Source organism: Rhinatrema bivittatum, chromosome 14, assembly GCF_901001135.1.
Source record: "Rhinatrema bivittatum chromosome 14, aRhiBiv1.1, whole genome shotgun sequence".
Taxonomy (NCBI): Eukaryota; Metazoa; Chordata; class Amphibia; order Gymnophiona; family Rhinatrematidae; genus Rhinatrema; species Rhinatrema bivittatum.
The window spans coordinates 6,803,232-6,822,605 of record NC_042628.1 but is presented as its reverse complement, the minus strand read 5'-3'; the positions used below and the strand labels follow the sequence as shown (position 1 = coordinate 6,822,605).

The window sequence follows — 19,374 nt, the reverse complement described above, 5'->3', positions numbered from 1 at the left end:
AAAGTCTAGGGAAATTCCGCTGCTGGTTTGGTTTGCTCTGTGCCTATCGCAGACTCACTGCAGTGCAGTTACTTCTTCTACTTACCGAGCCCTGCAAGCTGAGAGGAAAGGGCAGCTTGAGACGCATTCCCTCCTACCATCGGGCTCACGACAGCAGGCGATCCCGGGCCCAAATCTATTAAATTATCCTCAGTCACTTCGTTCAGTACCTGTCAGAGCAACAAGATGCAGGTGAAACTTTCTAGCATTCAGCCACCAAAAAGAAGTGATGCTCAGCTCATGCAGCAGGGAGCCGAAAGGACCAAGAAATATTAAGACTTAGCTATATTTTTACATAGGTAGCACCTCAGAGTCAAAAGGGGATCTCAAGAATTGCACCTCTGAGGCAGCAGGACAGGTGGCTTAGTGGTTACAGCAGCAGGCAGAGAAGGTTCAAATCCCACTTCTGCCACCGACGCTCCTTATGACCTTGGGTAAGTCATGTCACCCTCCATTGCCTCAGATACCAAGCATTTTCCCCATTGACACTGAATGGGAGAAAATCTTTAGTAAACAGGTCCCGTAGATTATAAGCCCTCTGTAGAAGGGACCCACCTACTGTATCTGGTTTGCATCTCCTCTTGAATTCAGGTTTGGGAAAGTGATGGATTAAATCCAAAATCCACATCCAAACATGCAGCCACCTCTCAAATGCAAAGGCAATGCAGTTTTCTTTTCAGTGCTGAAAAGGGCAGAAAGAGCCCTAGAGAGGTAAAGGGCCTTGTTCAATCAGTGGCACAGTTAAGATTAGAAACCAGAAGCCTTGACTCCCTTACACTAAACTCTTCAGATTCTGTCACTAGGTTTACTTGGGTTTATTTGGAGTACCAAGGGGCTAAAGCTACAGAGATAAACTAACCAAGAAGTAAGAGCCATAACCTGTGCTACTAGTCTAGTGCCAGGGAGAGAGAACAAGTGAGAAGTGAAGATTTATTCCAGTGATGCTGAGAAAAAGATCATGCAAGTTGGAGGCCTAAGCAGAATTTGCGTGTGACCAGAGTTCAGTCCGGACTCCTGAGCTTTGCCTCCCTGCCAGCAGATGGAGACAGAGAGAGTTTCACTGACACTGTACATAACCTAGTGTGCCCCCTGCAGTCCCGCAGTATTGACCTGTGCCCAAGCCAAGGTGAGAGCAACGACCATAATCTTCTAAGCAAACTCCCTCCCCTCCAACGAACCGGAGGAAGGAAAAGTTACTCACAAAGACATTGGAAAACTTGTTTCCCAAATTTAACATAAGCGATCAGCATTGCAAACTCCAACAACTCCGCACTATATACAAGGCAAGAATATATGCGGCGGATTCTCTCCATCCCCCCAGTAAATGGCGGGTCTCTGACCTGATCTGTGGTACTACAGGAACAAAAGTGAGCAGCTTTCCTTTCCCTGTACGCACCCAGATCAGTCCAGACTCCTGGGAGGTACCTGAGCTCCCCTTAACTCGAGTGGAGCCTGGAGAGATCCTCTCATAGTTCACTCCCAAAGCCCATGGAAGCCAGAGCTGTACCTTTCATGCTGGTTGTCGATAGCGGTCCTCTGATTCTGCACGAATGAGCCAATCGTCCAGACACAGATCCACCAACAAACCCTCCTTTTGCAATGCGGCTGCCCCCACCACCAGCACTTGCTTTTTTTTTTTTTTTTTTTTTAAACAAGCTTTAACGCTGCCTCCACTGCTGTAACAAGCCCCAGAACAGAAATTCAATACGTCCCTGCTCAGACGGGACCTGAAATGAAGAGCTGCCAGCGGAACCAATGCTGCTCGTGGGGGATAACTGATCTGGACCAGCAGATATACACCCCCAGGGAATCTCAGAGCGAGCTGCCTTCAAAGGTCACCAACCCCATTCTCTTCCGCCTCAAACCAGGAGGGATGGCTCCACCAGGACCTAACAACCCCCTGTGAGGAACCAGAGATCTATCTTCTCTTTTTCTTTCTTTCTTTTTTTTTTTTTCAATAATTTCCAGACTGCAGGTTTTTCACCATCTGCTGCAGACATACTGAGGGACTGCAGGGGGAGCACACTGGGTTATGCACAGTGTCCGTGAAACTTTCTCTGTCTCCACCTGCTGGCAGGGAGGCAAAATCCAGGAGTCTGGACTGATCTGGGTACATACAGGGAACTGCTGGAGACAGAGAAATACTGAGGGGACTGCAGGGGGCACACCGGGTTATGTACAGTGTCCGTGAAACTTTCTCTGTCTCCATCTGCTGGCAGGGAGGCAAAACCCAGGAGTCTGGACTAATCTGGAAACGTACAGGGAACTGTGCTTTGATTCCATGCAAACAGCATGAAAACAGCTCATCTGTCATATTTGAACCAAATCAAACCAACAGAAAAGAGCTCCTGCCCCGGTAAACCCAGTGTGGCTCCATCGTGGCTCTCCCTCCCCAAGTTTCAGAAAATGCTGCCAGGGTTCAAGCTTGGGCACCCAGAAATGTCTTTGTGGAGCTCACTATTATGGATGCCCACTCAGCGATAAAGGTGGAGTTCCACTCTGCTGAAAGCATGCAACTGGCGCTCCATTTTTAAACCATCTAGCTACTTGGAGTTTGGCGGCTAGATAGGCCCCCTGAAAACTGAATGAAGATGAGAGGCTAAAATTAGCAGGGGTGGGGCAGGGTTAGTTAGGGAGATGAAAGTTAGGCATCCCTACCTAGGCAATGCAACAGTAGCTCTAAATCTCGCTGGCCAATTTTGCCTACCGGTGGAGTGCCCCAGGGATCTGTTCTGGGACCACTGCTTTTTAAGATACAGTATTTATAAACGACCTGAAAATGGGAACAAGTGAGGTGATGCATTTGCCGATGACACAAAATTATTCAAAGTTGTTAAATCACAAGAGGATTGTGAGAAATTGCAAGAGGATATTGCAAAATTGGGAGCCTGGGCATGCAAATGGAAAATTTAATTTAATGTGGAGAAGTGCAAAGCGATGCACTTGGGGGAAGAGTAACCCAAATTACAGCTACACAATGCAAGGTTCTACATTAGGAGACATCAATCAGGTAAAGAATCTCGGTGTCATCGTTGATAAGACGTTGAAATCTTCTGCTCAGTGTGCAGCAGCAGCAGCCGCCAGGAAAGCAAATAGAAAGCTGGGGATTAATAGGAAAGGAACGGAGAATAAAACAGAGAATATCCTAATGCCTCTGTATCACTCCATGGTGCGACCTCATCCTGAGTATTGTGTGCAGTTCTGGTCACCACATCTCAAGAAAGATACAGCAGAATTAGAAAACATACAGAGAAGGGCGACCAAGATGATAAAGGGGATGGAACAATTCCCCTATGAGGAAAGGTTAAAGAGGTTAGGACTCTTCAGCCTGGAGAAGAAACAGCTGAGGGGGGATATGATAGAGGTCTATAAAATAATGAGTGGAATGGAACAGGTAAATGTGACTCAGTTGTTTACTCTTTTGAAAAATACAAAGACCAGGGGACACACAATGAAGTTACTGGGTAATACATTTAAAACTAATAAGAGAAAATATTTTTTTACTCAATGCATAATTAAGCTCTGGAATTCATTGCCAGAGGATATGGTGAAAGCTATTAATGTAGCTGCATTTAAAAAAGGTTTGGACAAGCTCCTGGAGGAAAAGTCCATAAACTAATATTAAGGTGGAATTACAGAATTCACTTCTTATCTCTGGGATAAGCAGCTTGGAATATATCTCCCCCTTGGGATCCTGCCAGGTACCTGTGACCTGGATTGGTCAGTGTGGGAAACAGGATATTGGGCTTAATAGACTTTGGTCTGACTCAGTATGGCAAGTCTTATGTTCTTATGTAAGATTTAGGAAGATTTTCAGTCGCAAACCAAGCTGCCTAGATTGGCTGAAAACGTTCCTTAAGCTAGATAGCCAAACTCGGGCCAGCGAGATTGGATGCTCAGCCACAGTGGAAAACTGATCCCACTGTAACTCCTGTGATGGTCCGGACTGCGGCCCAATTGATCCTATGGAAGGCAGCTGGCTCCCAATCAAGGCACAGGTCATCGTGTGATGAGAGGCAATAGTCCAGGATATCTTCAGGATAAATTAAGCTGGTACAGACCAGGGCATGACCTTAGAGTCAGTCAGGCAGCGAGAAAAGCTGAGTGAGAGCAAGAGCTGTCTCTAGGAAGACTCCCTCACTTCCTGAAGAGCTACGGTTAGACTGACAGAGTGGAAATGGGCTTGGAGGGAAAAGTAATGAATAAAATGTTGGGATGAGAGGCTGCCGGAATGGGCAGGTGTGACTCGATGGGTGGATGGCTTTTTCTGTGTTTCAGATTTTTTGTTCACTGCCTCAGGAGATTTCTTGGAAATCAGGGGAGATGGTAACTAAATCCATTCTTGAAAAGAAACATTCCAAGTGCAACCTCCAGACCATGCGGGTGTTACAAAAAGAAAACCCAGTGTAAAACTCTTACCCCATTAGTGTTCTGCGCAGATCGACCTGACCTGTACCTCTCAAACCTGTCAGAGAGAGAGAGAGAGAGAGAGAGAGAACGGACGCTTACACACTGCAGTCATCAGCCAGGAGAGCCCCCCCCGGCCCAAGCTCGATCTGGGCCCTCAGACCGGCTTCCTCCCTCCTGGGCAGACCTGATGGGCCAACGGCTCTTTTTCTCTTACTATGTCTTGTGCCCAGGCCTTCCCACCTTTAAATCAGAGAACAATATTAAAAACCTAGCCTTATGCCCAACACCCGTATTAGTCCCCATCACTCTTACTTTATGTTGTTAACCCCAGTTACTTTTATCCAAGTTCATTCGACGACATCCTCCTGTCATGGTTATTGTTTAGAATGTAAACCGACTTGATTAGTAATTCTGTTTCTGGAAAACCGGTATATAAAAGTGCTAAATAAATACAATCAGGAGTTTCCCACTGTTTCCACCAGCTTCCTGGATATGGGAAGGTCATCGGGGGACCCCAAATCGCCCCCTCCAAATCAGAGTCCTCCTGGGGTATTTTAATCCCAAGTACCTGAAAAGCCTGAGGAAGTAAGGCTTCTAGCTCCTCCTTCCTAAAAAGATGGACTACCTACAGGTCATCCCCCTCGGAGACCGGGATTCCCTCAGGATCATCCCCTTGACCCACACCTCCTGCCACCAGATCTACCGGTAAATTCTGGCCAGGAGGGTTCTCTGTCCCCACTAGAACTACATCAGAATCGTCTGACACATTCCCCACCTGGAGGATCCAACAATCTCTGCCTGCAGCTTGGCAATATAAGCCTCATGCAGCAGTACAATAAAGTCCGCTGAAAAAGGACTTGACCTCCCAGCCCCCGTAGGATAGGAGCTAGAGACCAGCAACATGGGACTCTGATCCTCTTCTGAGTACCCCTGATCATGCCCAGAGACAGAACGGGCCAGAAACAAGCACAGAGGAACATTCCCCTTGACCCCGATGGTGTGGGAACAGCTGAAAGAGAATTCAAAATGGCTGCCACTCCCATGCTGAGCGGGAAAGAGTCAGCACCCCGGCGCAAACCCCAGAACAGCGCAGAAGTGGGAGCGGTGGACGCCCAATGTTTTCACACCTGCCAGGCCATTAGACGAGCCCTCCGAGCATCCGGCACACAACCCCAGCCGGTTGTGATGTGAACGCGCCAAGCCGCAGAGCGGCATGCTGACCCGCAGCCCATCGCAATCGAGGAAAAAGTTGTCAGAGGGCACAAACAGTGAAAAACAACCTATCTCAGCACTAAAACAGACTCACAAACAAAAATAAACCCACCAGCCGCCAAAGCAATGAGGAGGAAGCCGCCCGCACAACAGAGCTGCGCTACTGCCTTAAGCTCTTTTTTTTTTTTTTTTTAACTTTATTCAACTCCCCAAAGCTTAAACAGAGGCTTCAAAGAGGAAAAGGAGTGCCTCAGAATAAAAGAATATCCTGAGCCTGCAGCCACCTCAGCCGCCTCATGAAGGGGAAGGATCTGGACCACCAGATTTACATCCCACAGGCGCATGAACCGAGCACCCACAAGGGTCACCAACCCCCGGCTCGTCCGCCTCAACCGGACAGGGAAGAACCCACCAGGATTCACAAAACAACCCCGGGAGGAAGGCTCAAAAGAAAAATTTGCCCAAATTGTAGAACTGCAGGTTTTGCACCATCTACCATCTGCTGGAGACAGAGAAATACAGAGGAACTGCAGGTGGCACTCGTGGTTAAGTGGCAGAGTCAGTAAAGCTTTCTGTCTCTATCTGCTGGCAGGGAGGCAAAACCCAGGAGTCTGAACTGATCTGGGTACGTACAGGGAAAAGGCCCAATTTCTAATTAAAATATATTTCAATGACTATTTTTGAGCTGCTCCTTTGGGCTTCTAGCTCACTCGGAACAGGGGCTGGGATCTGCTACCACCCTGCTCTCTTGCCCCAGTTACTGCAGCGGCAATCCTTGGCCAGGGGGCATTTATTTTATTTCAATTCTTTTACTATACCGATACTCAAGACGCGGTCTTATCGTACCGGTTTACAATAGAACAGGGGGAAACCAATTAACAACTATATAGAAGGTTAAAAAAAAAAAAAAAAGAACGTGGTTCCCCAAGGCTGCCCACCAGGTGTCACTATTGCATGATGGCTAGGACTCCCTCACCCTAGAAAGCAGAGTTGCTTACCTCTAACAGGTGTTCTCCGAGGACAGCAGGATGTTAGTCCTCACACATGGGTGACATCATCAGATGGAGCCTGGCACGGAACTTTGATCTCAAAGATTCTAGAGCTTTCAAACATGCCCTACTGAGCATGTGCAGCTGTGGTCATCACCCTGCCCCCTAGGCAGAGTCCCTCAGTCCATGATAGGGCTCATACATGGAGAAACCAACTCCCAGGGGAGGCGGGTGGGTTTCATGAGGACTAACATCCTGCTGTCCTCGAAGAACACCTGTTACAGGTAAGCAACTCTGCTTTCTCTGAGGACAAGCAGGATGGAAGTCTTCTCACACAGGTGAATCCCTAGCTATAGGCTGTCTGAGCAGGGCCAAGCAGGGACCCTCCTCCAGGGCTGAAAGCACCACCTCTCTCCCTTTTGCCTGTGAGGCAGCCGACCCACAAAGGGGTCCAGGCGGGAAAAAAAAAGAGTTGGGTTTTACAAAGAGAAAACCATAGAAGACAGACAAAAACCCCAATGCATAGCAGAGGCGCCTGAGGCAGGGGAGTAATGGGAGTGCCAACAAGAAACATTTATTTATTTATTTTATTTATTTATTTTAAAGCTTTTATGAATTGCCTAACAGATTACATCTTCTAAGCGATTTACAACATGACTTCAAACAATTTAAAAATACATTTACCAAAATAAAGAAAAACAACAAGTCGGCTCAGTCAATCCGCATCACAGCAGGGTTTTGGATCAGTGATCCCTGACCTCCTGGATACAGGAAGAAGTCTAGAGATGTTTACTCTTGGAAGAAGACTGCATAGTTTCCTTTGGTGTTACAAGACAACCGAACAACCAGAAAGAAAGTGCGGTCCGAAGGAGAGAACGTCTCTGCAGAAGTGCGCCCCATGTTTGGCTGACGGGCAGAAACCCCAAGCAAGGCTTGGAAGAATAGTCAGCAACAATGGCAGGGTCTGTGACAGACCCTATGTGCCAAAGCTGACCAGCAGGACAGCATCAAGAGTTTCAGGGGATGAAAGGCAATCTCTGAACGGGATCACTAGCCCAAACCCCCGAGCAGGGAGATACGTTAGGCCTGAAGCTGCACCCTGTCAAGGGCAGGGCTATCCATCCTGTCTCAGGATAGTTCAGGTGAGCTGGAAGACACTTTGGTCAACCCAGTCTGTGCTAAGAGCTGGGAATTCCCTTCCCAGGGAGCTGCACACCCAGGCTGCCTGTGATGGGGTCCAGCCAGGGTAAGTGCGAAACGTAGGGGTAGATTTTAAAAGAAGCGCGCAGGCGTACATATGCACGCGCTACCCGGCGAGCACACATGGGCGCATGTTATAAAATCAGGGGACGGTGCGTGCAAGATGATGCACAATTGTGCACCCTGCACGCGCCAACTCCCACGGCCTTCACCTGTTCCCTCCCCCCTAATCTAACCTTCCCACCCCTCTGACCCCACCCTGCCCCGCCCCTTTTTCGAAGCCCCGGGACTTAGAGACAGACAATGAAGTCCCTGATTCAATAAAAGAGCCAAGAGATTGTTCCAAATTCTAGTTTAAAAAAAGGGATTTCTGAATGATAAGCAAGTGCCCACCTTTCGTATCGGAGAAAGACATTATTTAAGTCATCGTTGACATGAAGCAGCTCTTCAGTGACTTCCTCGTTGGACACCCGTGAAATGAGTTCTACAATCCTCTGCTGCATAGCTCTGCAAGTTCTGTTCAGCTCCTAGGACAGAAGACAGGAAAAGATGAGGCCCTGCCTTTGTGGGTGGCAGCACTGAGATGCGCACTAGGCACCTACTCAGAGGAACAGCACCGCACTGCTGATGAAGGGATCCAGGGGTAGGGCAAGGTCCAAGATAACTGCACACTAGCTTAGCTTCAAGAACAAGACCTGGACACATGACCTGTTGGGACAGCCTTTCCATTTATTTGTATTTAACTCTTTATTTATAACTTTCCACAACTTTCCGATACAAGAACATCACAAGACAATGCAGAAAATACATCCCCAGACCCAGTATAAAGCATCAATCTCCCTTCGCCCTGCCTTTCTGTTTATTGTCCTGGTTCACCTTCCTCCAGACTGGAGTTTCCGGCACAAATCAAAACTTGCTCCCAACCGGCTGACTGGGGAGGGGGAAGGGGGGGGGGGAAGGCCTGAAGCGGAGTCACCGTGGCCTTCAACTGTAGCTGCCAAGGGTTTTCCACTTTGTCCTCACCCTCCTCCCTCATAACGCCGCAATCCTTGGTAGAAAGCCACAGACCATGCTCTCTTCTGCCTCCAGCCACAAAACACCCCCCAACCCTCCCTGCGGTGCTGGCCGTGACTCTCCCCCCCCCCCCCCCTCCAGCACCCCGAGAAGCTGGCTCTGAGAATCCAACCGGGAGGATCCTCCCTTCTCACCTGTAGTAACTCCAAGTCTGACGAATCCTCCTGTCCGGGTACCATCTCGGTCAGCATCTCGGACATCACTTTAGTGTTTCCTCGCACAACATCTAATTCACTGCGCAGCCTTGCAACCTAAAAGGGGAGGGAGAAACCGAAGGACAAGTCAGGTCCTCCTCTACCAGGGCGGGTGCTGCACTGAGCCGGGAAACCTGCAGAATCAGACTCCACCTTCCGCTGTCTCACGACGTCCCTGAGCTCGGAGACGATGCAATTATCATATTTAAGTGTTGCCCATGTCTCAAATAAATACATTATACAATGCTGTTATTACAATATCAAGGATTATATTGCACTCCACCAAAACATCCCAATGAGCTGCTTTTAGTACTGAGAGAGACACCCACACGTCAGCAGAGATCAGGAACACCGAACCCCAGCACCCTCCACCATGCACGAAGAGACACTGGGACAGCCAATGATATTCCCCCAGACTGACTTGAGTTGGAGGCTACATAGAGGCGTAGGAGTGCGTGATTGCATTCACAGAATGGAGCATGCGCTGCCTCATTAACATGCAGACTCAAGAATCGGAGCGAGTTACTGGTTCGTATACAGTCTCTCTTTTTCACTTCGTTTGGATTTATAATGTTGAGGGTGAGCAGTTAAAATCTAAAAATCACCCAATAGAGGACTCCAGTTCTCCGAGTTCATTTCCAGTGCGAAGTCTCTTAGCTATCAGACCCTAACCTAGAATTTGTGGCGAGAACACTATTGGAGAACTCTAACGCCACTTAAATCTTTACCATGGGAAACTGGGAACAGATCAGGAAAATAACCCAGAACTCAACCCTACATCTGGGGCACTCCTGGTTACTCTGCTGGCAGTCGGTTCAGCCCGGTGGCCATGAATCAAGCCTCTGACAGCGCAGCGCAGCGCCTACCTGGTCGGAATTGGCGGTGATAGGTCCTGTCACAGTCAGGGGTGGAACTTGAGGAACGGTGTAAGGTACTGGAGACGAGGAGCCGGTACTCATCCTCTGCTGGGACTGGGACTTGTTCATATTCACCGCTGGATCCACTTCGGGGACACTCTGCCACACCAACAATGAACAGATTTCAAATCTGTCTGAAGAACGACTTCTTGCCAATACATTTCAGCTAAGTAATGCTCCTCATATGGGAGTGAATTTTCAAAGCAGTTGCATGCATAAAAGCAGCATATAAGGTAGCAATTTTCAAAAGCCCATTAACGCACGGAAAACCTTTTGAAAATTCAGCCCTAGAGTGAATGTTCAAAGGAGTTCTGTGCCTAAAAGTAGACATTTTCAAAAGCCCCTTTATGTGCATAAACCCCAGTTTTACGCACAGAAATTCTTTTGACTATGACCTCCTTAGTGAAGGAAAGCACAGTGGAAACAGCAAATCTGAGTCGCAGTCCAATTTTATAGAAGAGCCCAGAGCAAGGGTCTGATCTTTCTCTGTACGTTTTGCTCACATTTCAGGGAACCTGTTCTCTACTCATGCAGTTTTTAGAAAAATCATTTAACTGTAAGTTCAGTCTAAGCAATGCAATTAGCAACTTATCTTACCAAGAAAACAAAGGATCAGTGTTTTGGGCAGGAAAAATCTTCTGCCAAGTTAATTTTCAGGGTCTTATCTATTCCAGCAAACAAACTAGTGCACAACCCTCCCCCAAAATACAAACAAACCCCCCACGCAAATCTGGGGCTGATATGCAAGGAAAGCGATGGCCAAGAACCTTGACGCTTTGCTTTCTGCCGATCTCTGTCCTGCCAGCCCCTCAGGGTGCAGAGCAGCAGCAGATTACAAACCCCCGGGTTTAAGCTGAATGGATGTCCTGTCCTGGACGGGATGGTGAGGTGGGATACTGGATGAAACGGCAGCACGGAACGTCTCCTGGTCAGTCTGGGAAGGGTTCGGTCACCTCTGAAAAGTCTCGAGGGCTAACCATATTCCAAATGATTTGTCTGGGTAAGTTCAGGACTCGGCCGGACAAACCTGGGGGATTAAATAGATGTCCCCCATTGTCCGAATAAGCATTTCCCAGCTAAAACTGGTCCGGATGCAAAAGCAGCAATCTGGGGACAGGACGTAAACACAGCCGGACAGCACTGAATACTAACAGCGCCGAGGTCAGATAATCCTGTGACCACTGGGGGCGAGAGGGTCTAGAGGCCCAAACGATGTGCTGAATTGGGGGAAGGCTCCCTGGGAGATAGGCCTGCAATATTTGTCAAACCTTTGGAGGGGGGGGGGGGGTGCTTGAGGGGAACGTTTGGGCACTTTGCCCAACTAAGAGCATTTTAAAGAGGTGGGGGATCCGGCCTGCAAACCTTTTATTTTTCAGTTTTATTTTGCAGCCATGTAAACGGTTATAAGAACATAAGAACTTGTCATGCTTGGTCAGACCAAGGGTCCATCAAGCCCAGCATCCTGTGTCCAGCAGTGGCCAATCCAGGTTACAAGAACCTGGCAATTACCCAAACACTAAGAAGATCCCATGCTACTGATGCAATTAATAGCAGTGGCTATTCCCTAAGTAAAACTGATTAATAGCCATTAATGGACTTCCCCTCCAAGAACTTATCCAATCCTTTTTTGAACCCAGCTACACTAACTGCACTAACCACATCCTCTGGCAACAAATTCCAGAGCTTTATTGTGCGTTGAGTGAAAAAGAAGTTTCTCAGATTAGTCTTAAATGTGCTACTTGCTAACTTATGTTTTAATAGAGCCAATTATGTTAAAAGTTATCCACATGCCCAGGTAACTTTCAAACCTTTCCGATCAGGTTTGAAAGTTATCTGGGTACATAAAACCAGTATTTCCAGCACAACATTTATCCTGCTGAATATACAGGACAATTTATCTGTTCACCTCGTTTCTGAATACTGCCTGCCTGCTTTCTTCCCATACACATATATAGTGCACCTGCCCCATATTCTATAGGGGGGGTATTTTTCAAGCAAAAAAATTAAAATGGGAGTCAGTGGAATTAGAAGTCGTACAGAAGATAAAGGGAGCCCTACAGACAGGTTTCTGTCTCCTTCCATTGACATAATAGACCGTTTGCAAGTAGCTTGCAAACCTTTGCTGCATGATCTATGCAGTCATTAATTATTTAATTACAGTGCCTGCAGACTGCTCCTTGCTCAGACCAGGAGCTGACGCAGGGTGTGCCAGAGGGATTAGCAAGATATTTGGAAATATTGGCCCAGCCCTGATCACTGGATTCCAGAGAAGTTCAGTTCTCTAGAATTATTAATTTACAAACCCAGAAAGCACAGCACATTAATCCCCTCATCTCTATTCGAGGCCTGCTTTCAGAGTTCTGTACTGCCTGCCGACTGTTCCTTGTATAAACGCACTGCGAGCGTCTTTCTTCATTATTTCAACATGACGTTTGTATCCTGCAGATAACAGAATCCCTCTGCCCAGGGAAGACAAGGTCTCGAAGCTGCTGGGGCCAGAGTTCACTGAATTTCCTAGCAATCCATTCTAGGGCATCTCCTGAGCAGGCCACAGCCAATTCACAGGGCTGTGATAAAAATGATTGTGGCTGAGGGCAAAGCTACACAATACAGAACTTTGGGACCAGTGCAAAGGATGACTCTGAAACTCTCTACTCTTGCTCTTAAAAATGCTCTGCTGGTCTGACAGAAGATGGAGTTAAATAATTCAGTCAGTCCTGGTGAAAGGGTTGGCTGCCCATGCTACTGTCCTGGAACTTACCCTCTGTGGCGTGTGTATTGGAGACAGCGCATCAAGATCTGCCATAGGAAACTCGATCCCTTTCCTTTTAAGCTCCTCATAAATATGCACAACTCCAGTCAGATCCGGACTACTTCGAAACGCATCAGCCCATGCCTTGAAAATAAACACATTCATAAATCTTCAGCGGGATGTGCCCAGAGACTGTTCCTCCAGTCCCACACAGGACCTGTCTGAATGTGGACACCAAACCCGCTGAAAGCCGCCGCTTCTGTCAAAAAGGAGGCGCTAGGGATGCGCTAGTGTCTCTAGCGCCTCCTTTTACCACGGGCCCTCATTTACATAAATTTATTTACTGGGCGCTCGCCCGCAAAGTTTTCTGTATCGGCTCGTGTGTGTGCTGCACAAAGCAGGGTCTGGCTATCTGTGCCCTGTTAATTCCCATACACCGGGGCTGAGGGCAGAGCTCAGGTGAGGGTTTGGATCTGAGCATCATGCTGTGCTGAATTTTCCATGGCACACCTTGATGGGAAAGCAGAGTTGCTTACCTGTAACAGGTATTCTCCAAGGACAAACAGAATGGAAGTCCTCACACATGGGTGACCTCATCAGATGGAGGCCCGATGCGGAAAACTTATGTCAAAGTTTCTAGAACTTTGACTAGGCACACTGAGCATGCCCAGCATGCTCTATACCACACACGTCCACGCGGAGGTCCCTCTCCAGACTTGTAATATACAATTATAATTAAAACAAAAAATAGGAGAAGCCAACTTCGCGGGATGGCAGGCGGGTTTCGTGAGGACTAACATCCTGCTGTCCTCAGAGAATACCTGTTACAGTAAGCAACTCTGCTTTCTCTGAGGACAAGCAAGATGGTAGTCCTCACACATGGATGAATCCCTGGCTACAGGCTGCTCCCCAACACACAAAGGGGACCATCAGACACCTAACCAGGTGCCAACAGGCACAACACCAGTGCTGCTGGTAACAGAGGGGGAGACAGCCTGAACCCAAACAACGGGCCCTAGGCAGGGAGAGTTGGGTTCTACACCTCAAACAGGTTCCGAAGGACAGACTGGCCGAATCTACTGTCACGTCAGCCATCCCTATCGAGACAACAGTGTGATGTGAATGTGTGGAGAGAACTCCACGTCGCAGCCTTGCAGATCTCCTCCATGGAAATTGCTCACAAGTAAGCCACTGACACTGCCATAGCTCTGACAGAATGAGCTTTGACATGACCCCCAAGATGCAGTCCAGCCTGGGCATAAACAGGAGGAGATGCAATCTGCTAGCCAGTTGGATAGTTTGTGCCCCTTTTGTTTTGTCTGAGATGGACACGTTTGGTTTTCGGCAATGCACCCTGTGCCCAAGGATCATATCCATCCATGAGATATGCGTCCTCTGCCTGAGGGCATCGCATGACATTCGAGGTTGCCTCTTATATGCCCAGATGACCCTGAAAGGTCATCTGCTTCTACTCAAAAAGATAGAACAGCTCTTCGGGTATCGGCATCGAATGACCAAGGAGCCACACTGATGGACACAGAGCCATAGACATCGGGGGACTGTCGGTTCCATCAGTGCCATTGGCGAATAGGGGCGCCGGAGACCGACCACCATCGATCTCCTCCAGGCCAAGGACATCAGGTTTCTTGTCATCGGCCACGGCACTGAGAAAGGACTGGGCCGAGCATCGAGAGAAGTCAAAGAAGCATTGACACTGGTCCCTGTCGATGCATGGTGCCAGGCAGGGGGATGCACCAGCTCTTGCCACGATGCCCTTGAAGCAACCTGGCAGTAAGGAGTGCCAGTCCACCATCGGTGCCAGGAGTCCGCAACGGTCTCCACTGGCTTTGATGTTAGTCACCGATCCACAGCAGGGGATTCCTGATGAAGACCGGCCCGGGGATTCGCCGCCCAGGCCGGCCCAGGAGATACCATGTGGTCTGCAGAGCGCGGCTCTGTCACGGCCGCGCTCGGCAGACCATGTGACTAGCGCGACCGACCCACCGGGGGATGCCCGATCCCCTGATAGGCCAATCCGCCCTTTCCGATCCATCTCGAGGGTCCGAAGAAAATCTGGCCACCCCACCTTCCTCCCAGTCGGTATTGGCATCGGCAATGATTGAGGAGGAGCTGCAGCGCTGAGTCCAACTAGTGGTGGAACAGGTGCTGCAGGACTTCGGTCCTGTGGCACAGATGGCACCAGACCCAGTGCTGCCCATCCTTGTACTGCTTCTGGAGAAGCTCAATGTGCATTACCGACCCAGCTGTCATTGGTTCCCGGGACAGCATCAATGCCCCACTGGGGCCTGAGGCCTCCAGTTTTATTGAGGCCTACACTTCTGGATGAAAGCTGAGCACCTAGGGACTCATGCCCTGTAGCTTACAGTGAGGATGAGGACTCCTATGAACCCTGGAGGGATGATGCTTCGAAGTCCTCCTCCAAGGGCTCTGAGGATCTCACATCAGACCCTTCTCTGCCTGAGGACTTGACCTTTGCAGGGTTCGTGAGGGTGGTAGTGGAAGCCATTTCACTTCAGTTGTTAAAGGAGGAAGATGCCAGACACAAAATGCTTGAGGTCCTCCAGTTCGTGGAGCCTCCTAAGGAGATCATGGTGGTCCTGTGATCCTTAAGGAGCTGCTGCTGAGGATATGGGAACACTCTCTCACAGTACCTCCCATTAATAATAAGGCCAAGATGGACGGGGTCTACCTCGTCCAGAAGGCTGCCGGATTCGATAAGTGTCAGCTGCCCCACCAGTGTATTTTGGTCGAATCTGTCCTCAAGGGAGCCAAGCGTTCTTGAACCCATTCCTCAATGCCCCCAAGGAAGGACCATAGAGCAATGGACACTCTTGAGAGAAAGGTATTTCAGGACACCATGCTCATTGGCCACATTGCTGCCTACAAGCTCTACATGAGCCAGTACTCATGGGACATCTGGAAGCAGGTGAAGGAGGTGGCTGAGCAGCTGCCTCAAAAGCAGCAGGACACCCTTATGTCACTGGTGGGCAGGGCGGCAATGGGCAGCGGGCACTGATGCACTGCTACCACGGGGAAATCAACCGCGAAAGGAAACTTACCAAATTCACCGAAAACCCTGACTAGGAGCACTACAGGAAGGCACCGACAGGAACCTGACAACGGAATAATATGGAAAAAAACAGAAAAAACACAAGAAGGAAAATTTTTCCCGAAGTCCAAAAACAGCCAAAAAGAGAGCTCACGCATACCGCGAGGCTTACAGCTCCACAGAGAGAGAATGGAGAGGGACCCTGCGTGGACACATGGTATAGGGCATTCTGGGCATGCTCAGTGTTCTAGAAACTTTGACCTAAGTTTTCCGCATCAGGGCCCCATCTGATGAGATCATCCATATGTGAGGACTACCATCCTGCTGTCCTCAGAGAAACATTGCCCTAGTTGATCACTTAGATCCCTTTGAAGGTTTCCATCCCTATGAGTCTTTCCAATGCAGTGTAGCTTGTGTATTCAAGATAATCAAAGGACCAGATGTTCTGACCTTAAAACAGATGTGCTTTCAATCAAGAGGTAAAATCATTCAAAATATATTATTGGTGCCACCAACCATGCCCTTCACAAAGTCTTCACTAGACAAGCTGGGTAAGGTTGAATATAAATCAATCAGTAAAGTGCTGGGGACCTTTCTTGAGTTCAGGTGCCCATCTGACATAATAATAATGCGCCAAACAACTGGCATTATCTCTGGGATTTCTTTCATTTTCAGTTGCCTCTTGACAGTCTGCAGAACTAGTTCAGGGCATGTGAGGAAGATGTGTCAAAGAGTTATTTCTTTATGTCACCTTCATTTACATTTACTGAATTTGTGACTTGCCTAACTCAAAAAAGGTCTAGGCAATGAACATGATAAAACATACATAGTTATTACAAAGAAAGCAAATTAAAAACAATATAAATGCAGAATAAAACATTACATAAAAAACTAAAATATAATACAATCATAAAACAAAGTTCAAATAAAATGATATTAATAGTAACAACACCTAAACAAAAACGTCTTAAGGAGCCCCTTGAAGGTCTTAAGTGAGTCACACTGGCGAATCTCTATAGGAAGAGAATTCCAAAATTCTGGGCCAGCAGTTAAAAAGGAACATTCTTGGGTGGTGTGTAGACATTCAACTCAGGGAGACAGAACATCTAGTAAGCCTCTCTGAGAAGAGCGCAATATTCTTGAGGGTTGATAAAATTTCAGAATTGCATTTGCCCATGGGCAAGATTGATCATAAATTAATTTAAAGTTGGTCATTCCGAGTTTACATTTAATTCTTTCGAGAATTGAAAGCCAGTGTAACTCAATCAAGGCTGGGGTTATATGGTCAGAAGGCCTCAAGGCAGCGATGAGACGAGTCGCTGAGTTTAACAATAACTGTAAAGGGCGCAATGTTGAGAAAGGAAGACCACTGTAAAGACTGTTACAATAATCGAGAATAGGAAAAATAGATGCTTGTACAACGCTACGAAATTTTGGGGCATGCAACAGTTGTTTAAGGCCTACAAGGACCCGCAATCTAAAGAAATCTTACTTGATAACATGTTTAACTTGAAGTTTAAAAGATAATGTACTATCTGACATGATCAAAAATAACCTGTGTACTAGTTAGAGAGCTAACATAACACCCAAAAACGCCAAACCGATTGTAAACCAATTTTTGTAAGACCCTCTATTCACGAGCAGCCATATTATGTGTTCAACTCGTTTCTCATAGGGGTCACTATTACTTTTAATCATTCGAAACAATCAATTTTTGTTATCTTTTTCAAAAAATTTTTTTTAAAAAGTTACTCAACCAAATTTTGATAATCAAAAATGCAACGGATACTTATCCGCACTGAAAAGGTCCCAGGTCTGACATGATGCCAAGACTTTTAACCTGGTTTTTAAATTGGAAACTTGAATTATTGAGGCGAAAGGTAGTTTCATTGAAAGGAGAATATGGACTAGACAAAGCTAAGAACTCCGTTTTAGGCATGTTTAAAGTGAGTTTATTATGTTTCAGCCAAGAATTAACTGTGGAAAAGCAAATATTGAGGTGTTCTAGAGTTTTGTTCCAAGTGGAACAGACACGAATGCCGCACTGGATATCGTCAGCGTATATTTTATAGGAGTCTGACAAATTATCAGTATTTTGCAAATAGGAGCTAGATAAATATTGAATAGCACAGAGGAAAGAGAAGAGCCTTGAGGAACACTGGTTTTAATATGAGACACAGAAGATATTTCATTGTTAAATTTGACATGCTGTGAACGATCAGATAGGTACCAACAAAACCATTCCAGAACCTTTCCTGGTATACCGCATTCCTGACGTCAGTAAAGAAGAATGTAATGATCAAAGGTGGATGAAATGTCAAGGGACGCAAGGAGAAATTTCATTTCCACTGCTGCTCAGGGCAGGGTACAACCAAACCGCTCAACCTGGCAGGAGCACATCAATAAATGAAGAACTCATCAATAGACAAAACAAACAAATGGATAATCAATAATACAAATGCAAGAGCAGAAATACATACAATCAAAGACATCAAATGCAAGTGGAAAACATGAAATGTCAGAATGCAGGACCTTTCAGACATTAAAAAGAATTTTCCTTTCAACAAAATCTAGGTATGTCTCTGTTTCAATTTGTGCTGCCCTCTGCACACTGGACAACAACAAAAGCTTCTTTTGTGATGTGTAAATTCAACTTGCGGCGCCCACAATGGGCCATGCACAAGAAAGCATTCAGCTTCAAACTGCCTGAATGACAGACCCTTCAAATAAAACCAATTCTGGCTGCCTTTCATCAGTGCTCGGCTTTTTGCCTTTCTGCTTCATTGTCTTACCTGCAGACCACTGGATACGATCCACAAGCTGCTCCTCCGCAAACAGCAGCTGTACCTGTCTCTGCTTGCCAACTGGTTGTTAGGGGAAAACCTTAACAGTGTGGCTCAGGAGCTTCTCCAGTCCTACTGCACCAGCAGAAACCCAATCTCTGTACTAAGCAGCCAGTGGAATTGTAAAGGTCATTAACATGCAACTTCCTTAATTACAAGCAAACCATTAGCATGTGGGTAACTGTACGCTTTGAGGGATCTTCTCAGACAAAAAACTGGGAGAACTCAAGCATGCTTAGGACACATACAGAAGGGAGCGGTGACGGCAGATGGGGAAGCAGGAAACAGATGAAACTGAGTTCGGGAGTAGCTTTAGAACCCTAGAGGACCGAAGAGGGGAGAAGAGAAAAGCCACCATGCGCAAAGCCGCAGTACAGCTGCATCGGGTTTCCAAGGAAAAGAGCCAGGGTCAGCCAACACGAAACTCAAACAGGAATCTGAACTCTTCTTAGGCAGGGATAAGCTCTGAAACGTCGACTGGAGATTTCTACCACTTCAAGGCTCGTCACAAAGGTCTGAGGTCTGTAGGCATCGCCAGTAACGGCAGAGCCTCTCAGTGCTGCTTCAAAAGCTCATCTCACACTTCTCGCCAGTCCCTTCAGCTGATGAAACTTCTCAGTTTTTTCTTGAGGGTGAAACTCGGTGAATCCTTGGGCCTCTTTCAGAGTTGTGTG

The 19,374-nt window shown here is 47.3% G+C and overlaps 1 protein-coding gene across 7 annotated transcripts in view; it reads right to left on the bottom strand.

Moving 5' to 3' along the window:
• Positions 1-19,374, bottom strand: part of TOM1L2 (target of myb1 like 2 membrane trafficking protein) — a 64,872-nt gene that overhangs the window by 22,091 nt on the left and 23,407 nt on the right. For all 7 annotated transcript variants that reach the window (XR_003852713.1, XR_003852714.1, XM_029577513.1 and 4 more), the window contains 6 exons: positions 12,797-12,931; positions 9,985-10,134; positions 9,059-9,175; positions 8,244-8,377; positions 4,459-4,504; positions 86-209 (listed from right to left, as the gene is read on the bottom strand). Coding sequence is in view for 5 of the 7 variants with exons in the window: in XM_029577513.1 (XP_029433373.1) it covers positions 86-209; positions 4,459-4,504; positions 8,244-8,377; positions 9,059-9,175; positions 9,985-10,134; positions 12,797-12,931 (706 nt within the window). In the remaining 2 variants the exon portion in view is untranslated. The remainder of the gene's footprint in view (positions 1-85; positions 210-4,458; positions 4,505-8,243; positions 8,378-9,058; positions 9,176-9,984; positions 10,135-12,796; positions 12,932-19,374) is intronic.